This window comes from Narcine bancroftii, chromosome 1, assembly GCF_036971445.1.
Source record: "Narcine bancroftii isolate sNarBan1 chromosome 1, sNarBan1.hap1, whole genome shotgun sequence".
In the NCBI taxonomy this organism is placed as follows: domain Eukaryota; kingdom Metazoa; phylum Chordata; class Chondrichthyes; order Torpediniformes; family Narcinidae; genus Narcine; species Narcine bancroftii.
The window spans coordinates 232,761,054-232,772,554 of record NC_091469.1 but is presented as its reverse complement, the minus strand read 5'-3'; the positions used below and the strand labels follow the sequence as shown (position 1 = coordinate 232,772,554).

Genomic DNA, 11,501 nt, shown 5'->3' with positions numbered 1-11,501 from the left:
AATAGCTTGTCTGGAAAAGTACAGTTCTGTTTGCGAAATCCTTGAGAAGACAAGATAAATTTAAAGGGAGCAATGAGCTTGCTGGGTCCTTAACATGATACTTAAATCTTTTCCTATCTACTATTTTTGCCATGTTATTAATAATGGTCTGTAGATAATTGTAAAGATAAGGAGATATTTGCAGGCTTTCAGCCAGCCCATTGGATTTCCCCTTGGGCCCATATTGTGAATGATGACAGGAACATCAAGACTGCAGTGCAACTGTCAGTCAAGTAGAGTTCCTCATGAGTAGGCGGAAATAAGATGTGTTGCTTTACCTCTATATTTGTTTTTTCTCCATAATTGATCTGAATTCTTGGAACCTGTTGGCACCACAGTACAAGGGCAAAAAAAAATTTTGTACAAAAACAGACAAAAGGGTATGAAGATGGTCTTTTTCATTTTTATGCACTGCACCTCTCAATCTTGTGAACAAGAATATACATGATCAAGTCATAGAGTGTTTCTATTCATTCAGTCAAAAATTGGACTTGAACTGAGATGACAGCTCAATGATCTATTGAGCAGATTAGGTATGGATGACAAATTTCTTTTTCAGCAAGTCATTAGTGAACTTAGTTTAAAAAAAAACTTTTCTTTAGTTACAGTGAGAAAAATGCACATTTCTTTAAAAACTCCAGGCTTTAATTCAAATTTTAATTCCTGTCTGCCATAGTGGGAGTTGAACTGCTACCACTCATTCAATGGTCCTGAACTCCACCAATTTAATCATTATGCTACTCTACTCCAAAGCAAATCAGAAAATGCATGAGTATTTGTTAAATTGTCAGCCAAAGGTGAGCCCAATTATTGGAGGGGGTGGATGAAAAGCAGGGAAAAGGGATTTCCATTCTTGAAATGGAGGAAAAAAAAATGGGGTGTGGAAATAGGCAACAGTAGAGAAATTACCTTCACGGTGATTACAAAGTCATTAAACACAAGCAAGTGATCACTGATGCAGATTAGACTCATCACCAGGCATCATCTTATTCTGGGCTTTGTAAGAAGTAACGACAGTTCTCAATTTTAAAATGAACTGCCTGAATTCTTTCCTTAAAAGAAACATTCAAGCAACGAGAGATTTGAGAGAAACAATCTTGTGCTCATTGTTGCTAAAGCCTTTGTTCATAGCACCCAGTACAGAACAAAGTAGACGGTGATTGGTCAGCTGGAAGAAAGGTGCATTTTCTACATTTACTAAAGTTCATACCTTTACTGTTTAGTTAGAAAACCTGATATCCATCAAGACATTGATTAGCACAGAAAATAGATAGCCAAGAAAAGGAAATACTGATGCCAGAAGAATAACTGCAATTTGGAGCAAAATATTTCCTTTACAACTAGGCAAATTTCTAATAATTTATCCCTGGATTTACAGGTACAATTACTCCTATGGGCAGGTTACGTGATAGACTAATCTGAATCACCTTTTAAATAATATGCTCTCCATTTTAAATGAGTATTTCTTATGTCCTCAGAATGATGCCCTTCCACCAATGAAACAAGCATGGGAAATGAGCAAGGTTTGTTAGGTAATTTTTTTCTTTTCCCACCACATCCAAGCATTTTCTTTGAAGTCAACTCTACATTGTGTTTAGATTTTGGGAATATTTTCTTCACTATATGGTCAAAATCTACAGAGAATCAGCATCCACCTTTACATTTCTAATAATCATTAGATTTGAGACAATGTTGCATAATTTAAGATTAGATGTGCATATCAGTGAATTTCCCGTGAAATTGTTTGAAAACAGTAATAGAATGAGTGTTTCTACAATCAGAATCAAGAATGATCCCATTTTTCAATCTGGAAACTCAATGTGAAGGTTGCTTCGAGATAAAGGAGTTATAAACAATGAATATTGTTTAACAGCAACTATCTTTCAATGCAAATAGATATGAACTAAAGCTGAATCCAAGAACTTTGGTTCCATCATTCAGCAATCTACAAGCTACATTGAAACCTCATTAGAACGCGATTCGTTAATCCGCAGAATTGCTTATAGCATGGGTGTCTGTGGACCCCAAACCTTGCAAATTTTGAAAGATGGATGGAAAAAAGGATGGGTTTGACAGATTATTGATATGCGTTTTACCCTCAAAATCCACCTTTGATCAAGGTGACAAAGGGAACCAACTGAAATTATAAATACTTAACTTATTTTTAATAGATGTGTTTGACTGACATTTTGCATATTTACAGCTTGAATTTCTTTGAAGGTGTTAGTCTGCATAAATTACCTCCATTATCGCGAGTCGATTTACTTCTCAACTATTTAACACCGTGCTTGATCAAATAGTGCCTCATTAATTATGTTCTTTTGTTTGGCTCAACTTGTGAAAATTTAACTGCAATTTAACTGCAAGTATGATCAGGAATCACTATATAAAGCCCTGGTGCTGGAAGTCACGTCATCAATCGCTCAGAATCTCACCAGAAACAACAACAGTGCGCAGAAATACCAAATCAAAATGCGCAAGAGAAAGTTAAGATGTCCCCGGGCCAATCAGCATCCATGGTATATGATCTGTAATGGCGGCTCCTTTTAAGTGGTCATTTTGAAGGAAAATATTGGGAAAAACTCAATTTTTCTGTAAAATAAGTTGATTAAAATTCAGAATCCCAATTTTAAAAGAATGCGCTTGCTCTCTTTCATTGAAATTGTTAGTTCTAGATAGCGGAGCCTTCGAAAACTGGTAATATTTGGGTTTGATTATCCGTGGGCACTCTGACGTATATGCATCTGTTCCACGACTCAGCTGTAACGCAGTCTGGAATCTTGGACCCCAACTACCGCGTTCTAATGAGGTTTTACTGTATTTGACTCCTTCAACCAATTCCTTGCTATTTTGGGACTTAAGAAATCAGTTTGAACATTCAATATCTATTTAATACACATTATGTTCTCGTATTTGTGCTGTTGCCTAATTAATACAATTTGCTTACTTCCTTTTCTATCCCTTATAAAGGATTTTTGTTACCATCCCAACCCACAAAAATGAAACTCTAAAAGAAAAGTAGAAGGCTTTGGGTGCGAGGCAGGGAAGGATTAGATTGTGGTGGAGTAGGTTAATATAGGTTGGCACAACATCGTGGAATGAAGGGTCTGTACTGAGCTGTCATGTTCTAACCTTTAGGATTTTTGTTTTTGAGATCAACCTGTGCATTAATGAGTTTTAAATAGGAATGGATAAAAAATCATGCTCTCAGACATTTTGTATTCCCCATTTCAAATTTACACTTTAATTCCATGCCAGCAGAAAAGATAAAATTAGTCAATTTAGTAATTTTAGACATATTTACATCCTGAAATATGGGGGAAAAAGACTGTGTCATTTGATTGTGTTTAATCACAGTGAAACTAAACTAGTAAATAAGATTGACGGATTTCAATAATTTATAATGAATTAAATTGAAAGCACAGATGTGTGCCGTCATAACCTCAGTAAATTCAATGCACAATTTTACATAAGGGCTAAAATCATACGTTGAAATGAGGATGCAAGATATTATGTACATGATAGGTAATTAAACACAAAACCTGGATATTGACAAGAATTGTAGCATCAATTACCTTCCCTTGTCTGACAAATTTATATATTTAGTTGACCAAACTGGCAAGCATTCACCCTGGAAAAATAGAAAATGTATGCAATTGTATCCAGAACACAAATGTCACTAACACAATTCATTTAAATATTATATTATTAATCATAGTGGATATTATTTAATTACACACTACTAACAAAATAAAGCCACAATCTTGATAAGTCAAACTCAATAAGGCAAACCCAATCAGAATTAATAAATGAAAATACACTAGAGTAACAAAATTACAACTTTAACCACATATGAAGCCAAAGTACGATGATTCTCCTTTTTTAAAAAAAAAAGTTTTCAGCAGACAAATTCACTGGTTCTGAAAATTCGATTCTGAGCAAATTGTGATATGGTTAAAAAAAATGGTGGGAATACCAAATGCATCTCCATCGTGAAGTTTGCTATTAAAAGTACAGGCACTGATCAAAAGCTATGAAAAAACAGCTCAATTAATAAAGGGAAAAGATGGTTACATTTGTGAAATCTTTCGCTTGAACTGATTGGGATGGACTGCATTATGTCAGAAATGACATTTCCAAAGGATAATCAGAACGGCAGCAATCACATTTAAAGGACATTAAAAGTCGTAAATCATGGGCAACTTTACAAATATTTATTAGTTTTTAAATTAGAATTTTATCAACTCAGTAGTTTAAGCAGTTAACAGACTGCATTTTATAAGTATTTCTAACATGCACCAAAGGAAATTAATAACTTGTACATGACTCAGGATTATTTACCTCATAATGACATCTTAAACTCCAGGGTTAGGTTGCATTTTGCAACCATGTGGAATAAACAATTCTAGTAATCTGCAGTACAGTAGCATGCAGTGTGTACTGGACAAGAACTGCCCCAAAACCTTTATAGAAGCCAAAGATACCTTCTTCTTTATTGATTACATTAATGCAATCTTTCATTCCTTCATACTGTGTGTTAATAGGAAGAACTTCATATCCATGGTCCGTGTTATCAATGATGGTGCGAGTTCCTTGAATGTGGAGGCGGTGAAGAACGGTTTCCAATGGGTAAACTAAAACATCAGCACAAAGATTTGCAACAAAACCAGCTATAAGTTCAGGGAAATAAGCATCCAGCACAGTTTGTACTGAACTAGAAGCATCCATGGAATAATGATGTGATGCCTTTCTCCGTAGAAGAAATAGAACAAGTTTCTGAATGATCGCACTGATGATGTAATGGAGCACTCCATGCAACACCGTTGGAAAGATTAAGACTCCAAGAGGAAGCAGACGCTTGCTATGTGGGACACCCATTCCCACCAATCTGCATACACCTTCCTTTACACAATCCAATATTCCTGGATTATCTCGAATAATCTCACTCTGGAAATATAATAGATAAATGATCAGTTTTCAAAATGCATCACACATATATTCCCGCATCGCAGAGAGATTGCATGCAGAGAAAATAAATCCATATTAGGATTTTCCTTAACACAATCTCTTGACAAAAACTGGAAAATATTTTGGGTTTTTTTCTGCTTTTTGTTTTATTTTTTTTCTCAGAAATTCATGAATTTTTATCTATATCTCAAATTTTGGGTAGTGATTTGTGAATTCCATAAGGGCAAATTTCTATGATCTGAACTTCCTTAATGTGGAGGTACATTATATTATTTCAATGAAACCGTATCAAGTGATCACACTTAAACAATTAAAATTGGATGAACTGAACAAACGATGAGGAGAGATTTCTAGTAGTAACGTCAAAAAAGGATTTGCACTTTTATTGATTTATGTGCATGTACCTTCCATGAAAATTCACAACTGACTGATGCATGTTGTTTGACAAGAGTGGGCCACACAAAAAAAAGCATGGAAAATAAGTGATTGATGACCTCCTAAACAATTTGTGCCTCAGTGAGTGTTTGATAGTGAACAATGGGGAAGAATATTTGGCACAGAATTATGGCTTTAGATTTATTGTTGCGCGATTGTGGAATTTATACTGGGGTGGTGAGGGGTGGGAATGGGTGGAGAGTGGTGGTGGCTCCAGTATGGAGAAGTTGCGAGTACCAGAAGAGTCTAAACAACCTACTGTAAAGATTGACTTAAACATGGCAAATGCAAGGCCATCCAAGATAAATATAAAAAACTGTTGATACTTAAAATCAATGTGGGGTGAATGTGGAACACAAATCTGGTGAATGAGGTATAAGAACATACAATGGAATAATACCTACTGACTGTAATGAAAAAAACACACCAGGTATTTCAAAAGAAAATAAGGATGTTCTGCAAACGTGTAGTAGCTTAAAAGGTACAGATTAGGTGTACAGGCAGCATATTCCTGTTAGTGTTCAGATTTCAGGTACAGGAATCCAAGAACAAATGAGCTCTCTGAAGTGGAACACTGAGCAGTGTAGTTAAATCTGCAGAAAATCAGTGAAGCGAAGTCAAGGTGCAGATTTAGATTTAGAAAAATTGATACCACATACTGGGAAAATTTTAAAAGCCCATGACAATGGCTAATATTTAAAAGTCAGTGTGCTACTAGGAGCTACAATGAAAAATAAAAGAGCTTAAAAGCTCAGGTACACTGTTAGCAATGAGCCCTTCTCTAATTCTGTTTTATTCACAGACAGATCATGACCACTTTCTGCAAAATTCCACAGCTCAATCAATGCAATTTTTCAATTTTAGTTTGGATTTTGAAATCCAAAGATACAAATTTTTATGAAAAGTGCCATTGAAAAACAAAAGCCAGGATTGAAAAACAAAAACATGGGCCAGGATGGGCCCATGACTGTACTGTATGTCTAAATTTTAAATCTTAATACAATTAAGATCAGGAGAATCGTGAATTAATAATAAAATCCAAGTTACATTTAAGAATTATCTGATTCCAAAATCATTTGCCACCGTTTGAATATTAAGGAGTACATTTTGATCTCGTCAGTAATCTTTGGATGGGTTTTAGATCTAAACAACAGCGAACAATAAATCACTGTAGGATCATTCACCAAATTTTTAAGTGCTACATAGTATTGACCACTGGGAAACAACTTGCATACAAGGTAGTAATTTATGTTCTTCAATAGCAAACACAAGCTAATACATCCAATTTACCTGCACAGTTTCGATTAAACCAGCCGAATAAAAAGGCATTGCCACAGCACATGTCAATCTGTAGGAGATAAGTTAGGAAAAGAAAAGTCAATTTATTTTCATCCAAGCAAAGCTACCAAAAGCTCTATGTTCAAACTGTCCCAAAATCTATTCACTTTGAACCATTCACCACCATCCCCCCCAACCCCCTTTTAAGAGCAAAGTTCTGACATAAAGGAGAAAATTGAGCAGTTTTGATTTCCTCTGCTGTGGTACCGTTGGTCATCTGTGAATGGACCCTCAAATGTCACTCATCAAGATCATGGCTGGTCTTCTATCTCAATGCCATTTTCCTGAACTATTCCATATCATTTTTATTTCCTTAAAATAGCGATCCAAGTACAGGATTCCCTAAAGGTCAACTTGCAGGTTGTGTCCTTAGGCAAATGCAATGCATGCATTAATTTCAAGATGATTCAAATATAAAACCAAGGATGAAATGCTGACATGTTATAAGGCATCAGTATTGTGAACAGTTTTGAGCCCCATATGCAAGGAAGAAGAGGATCTAAAAGATGTTTATGTTCCTGGGGATGAGAAGGTTAAATTATGAGGAGCATTTGATGAAAAGATGAGGGGGAAACTCATTGAAACATATTGAATACTGAAAGGTCTAGATAGAATGGAGGTGGAGAAGTTTCCAGTAATGAAAGAGTCTAGGACTAGAGGGCACAGCCTCAGAAACATTGATGACGCTTTAGAACAGAGATGTGCTGAAGTTTCTTCAGCAGTGGTAGTGTGTGGTAGTTTTTCTCATAGAAAAGTGGAGGCTTATGCCAAGTTGCTTTTGCACAATAGCTCAAAGCCCAGGTGGATTTTTTTTAAAGTAAGGCCTATGAGTATTCAGATTTCAATTGTAGGAATCCAAGAACAAATCAGCTATCTGAAGGTACCAGTATAGTTAAATCTGCAGAAAATATCTAATCAGTAAAGAGAGGACTAAATTAAAGCCAAGTCAGAAATTAAAAGGTAGAATGTAAACCAGTGGTTCTCAACCTTTTTTGTCCTAGGGCCCACTTTAATTTTTTGAAAAACACATATCCCACTATTAATGGAAAAAAAGTTATATATTCAAAAGAAGATTTAATTAAATCATTTACTGCAAGAGTATTTCAATGCAATTAATGTCAGGAATACACTGGAAGATATTTCATATTCAACTACTACTTCAATAAGTCAACCATCTCAAACAAATGTCATCTCTTCAGTGGGAACCTTGCCCCTGATGCTGGCTGCAGAGTTTTTTTTTATATTCAGGGGACTAATTTTGTTAATCTCCTTAAACCTCCATGTTTTGTAATTTCCAGTCGGTTTCTCTTAGCTTGAACCCACATTCTACTAAATAAGATAATGGACAACGTATCAATAGTTCCCTTGCTAAAGTAGTTGAGTTTGGGTATTTCTTTTCAATCTTGTTAGACAGCCACATCATGGTTCCTTTCACTTTGAATAGAGTTTTCACAGATTCATCATGTTGCCACTCAGATAATGTCTCTTGGTATTGCACTGGAACTTCAGATAAGTCCACCAGCAATGGGTGAGTTAACCAAGAGGGAAAATCCATTGCCTTTAAATCACAAAATCTATCATTGAATTTGGTAACCAACGTTTTCAAATGGTCAACATGACCTTTGTAGCAGCATTAGTTACCTCACACTTATTCAACGAATAGAATTGACTGAAATTTCTTGCAGAAATATTCCTTTCACTTAATTCTAAAAGTGTCATGAATCCAAATATTAATGAGCTTCATATTTGCTATTTGGATTTGTTTGTTCAATGTACTTAGTTTCTCAAAAATGTCTGTCAAGTAACTCTCATATAAAGCTTTGCCATCTGCTGTTAGCAAGAACTTCATTTCAGGTTTGTCCTTCAAAAACTCGCTGAGGACATCAAACCGTTCCATAAACCTTTTGAAGCAGCTTTCCTTTCACAACCACCTTACTTCAGTGTGAAGCAATAATTTCACATGTTATCTGCATTTTTATCGACACAATGCTTAAACAGACGTTCACATTTAGCATTAGCTTTGATGGCATTGATACAGTATCTCGTGCAGAGCAGAGGTAAACTTTCTTCGCAACTATGTTTTATTGATGCACAATGCACAACCAATAAGTTTGGAATTTAATCATTCATTAATTTTAAACATCCTGTGTTTTTTACCCATTGTAGCAGGTGCACTATGTTCAGCACAAGATACAATGTTTCCTTTTGGTATTTCATTTTCATCCAAATAATTTTTGAGCTTGCTGTAAATATCAACTGCAGTAGTGGTTGTTTCTCATGATTCACAAATCAACATCTCTTCTTGAAAATCTTCCTGATCAATATATCTTCCTGTAGGCCGATAACGGAGCCTCACTGTCACTTCCATGATTCCAACTCCTCAATAAGCTGTTTTTCAACATCTTGACCCATGTCATCTATTCTGTTGCAGGCAGTACTATTACTCAATGGCATTGCTTGGACATCTTTGTCATCCTTTTGCAGAACTGCTTTGAGAAACAATGATATTGCAGGTTTAATCAGTTCCTCCCCAATCATATGATTCTTCCTATGTTTTGCCTTCAGCAGAGAAATTTCATAGCCAGCTTCAAAGGTACAATTCAGGGCTGTAGTTTGCACAGTGAATAATTAAGTGATTTTTGATCCATTTTCAAACTTCTCTTTCAGTGATTTAAAATATTCTGATTTCAAATTGACATGGTTAAGATGTTTTACCCTCAAATGAGCTTCAAGATGGCCTGCTTCCATTGATTCATTTGTCAAAGTCTGTTGGATTAATGGGCAAAAAGGTGCACATTCACTGTGTACAGCAGGTTTTAACCCAAGCTTCAAGTACTCTACTGAATACTGACGAACCTTTTTCTTGCTTGATCCGCTCATTTTGAACATACAACAATGAGTTCCCCGAAACAGATTAACCCAACAGCGCCAGCTCCCTGAAACAGATTCACCCAACAGTGCCAGCTCCCCAAAACTGATTAATCAATATTTTATTATGTCTTAGAATTGAAAGATATATAAAATATCAAAGGAAGAATATGACCCTAAAAAAAATGAAAAAAAAAAACACTAGCGCACTTTCTGACATATTTTATTGAGAGATTGCATCAAAACTGCGCTAGCCTCGTGCTTTACTTTCTGGGGTCTGTATTTTTTTCCCCTAATTTTGGCATCTCCCTCAGGCTGGTGCCTGGGGCGGGACCCCCCACCCCCTCCATGAACACGCTAGTGCACAAAGATCCATATAGATACAGATCTCACTCACTACTGAACTGAAAAAGTAAAGGGGTATAGACGGAGATACGATTGTTGAGTTAATTTGGAATCCTCGTCGACAATGAGATAATTTGGAATGGATGATAATAAGACCAGTCAAAAAAAAATGTAATATATAATGTTTACCTAGGATAATAACAGCTAAAATAAGGGAAAGAACAGAGAAATATTGGAAGAGCAAAAACACGTTATGAAAATAAAAACAAAGTGATTTTACTTGGAAGTTAACACAATCATGTGGTACTGACCGTGTTGTTAAGTCACATCTTTCACACCAACATAATGGGTTCAATTTTTCAAACCAACTTTTTAATTATTTCCAAAAATATTCCACTAAAATATTCTGAAGCCCCACACCCCACCAAAATATTCCTACACACCCGTGGGGCATACACCCCATCTTGAGAATCTATGATGTTGTAGTGGATCACGTCTCAGGCAGACATAGGAAAGGGCCGTTGAATGTAGCAACCGGCAAAGCATCGTGTGGGCTGAAACTCCCGTTTCCATAGGCCACCGGCAGAGCGCTGAAACTGGCCAATCACCACCGGTGGATCGAAGGGAGCTCAATCAGCAGCCAGCCCGCTCAAGCCACGCCCAGCTGACTATAAAAGGCAGAGCTCCCACTGAATAAACTCAGTGTCGAATACACTCTACTGATGTGTGTGTGTCTTTCTTCACCTGCAGATTTGAGCTACAGTCTTAGGGCTATAACTGAAAGCTATAACCCAGATGTAGCCATAGTGACCTCGCTACAATGGCGATCCCAACTGGTCCAAATGGCACTTTGGACTGAAGATGAAAGAGCAACCTGCAATCAATGCTGTAGCATTGAAGCTGCCCGGCTTCTGGATGTCACAACCACAGGTGTGGTTCCAGCAAGCCAAGGCACAGTTCACCATTTGACAGATCTCCGCTGACAAACGCGCTACTACCACGTGGTCAATGCCCTCGATCAGGACACCGCAGCCCGCATCATCGACCTCCTCCAGCAGCCCCTGGAACAAGCAAGATATATGGCCATCGAAGAGCTGTTAACCTGCACTTTTGGGCTCTCAAAGCATGAGCACATTGCCCGACTGTTTCATATTAACAGTTTGGGCCACAGGGCCCCTTCCGCCCTCATGAGCGACATGCTCACACTCTCAATGACGGCCACACCTCCTGCCCGCTGTTTCAGCAGATCTTCCTGGAGAGGCTGCCCAAGGACACCCGGCTGCTCATTTCTTTCGAAGACTTGGATGACCCCAAGAAAATGGCTGCCCGAGCAGACCTGCTATGGGCAGTGAAGAAGGATGCCTGCACTTCACTCGAGCAGGTGACAGCACTGCGACATCAGTGACTAGCCAGGAAGACCGACCATCCACCCGAACACCATGCCCCACCGGTGAGCAATACTGTTCCTATCACCGACAGTGGGGTTCCGAGGCCCGACGAAGTCATTC

The 11,501-nt window shown here is 37.3% G+C and overlaps 1 protein-coding gene across 3 annotated transcripts in view; it reads right to left on the bottom strand.

The window, feature by feature from the left end:
• Positions 1-3,245: 3,245 nt before the first annotated feature.
• slc25a46 (solute carrier family 25 member 46) overlaps positions 3,246-11,501 on the bottom strand; it is an 85,937-nt gene continuing 77,681 nt past the window's right edge. For 2 of the 3 annotated variants that reach the window (XM_069892727.1, XM_069892733.1), the window contains 2 exons: positions 6,733-6,790; positions 3,246-4,986 (listed from right to left, as the gene is read on the bottom strand). In XM_069892727.1, the coding sequence (XP_069748828.1) occupies positions 4,408-4,986; positions 6,733-6,790 (637 nt within the window). In that variant the 3' untranslated portion in view covers positions 3,246-4,407. The remainder of the gene's footprint in view (positions 4,987-6,732; positions 6,791-11,501) is intronic. The other variant, XM_069892743.1, reaches the window with a different exon arrangement.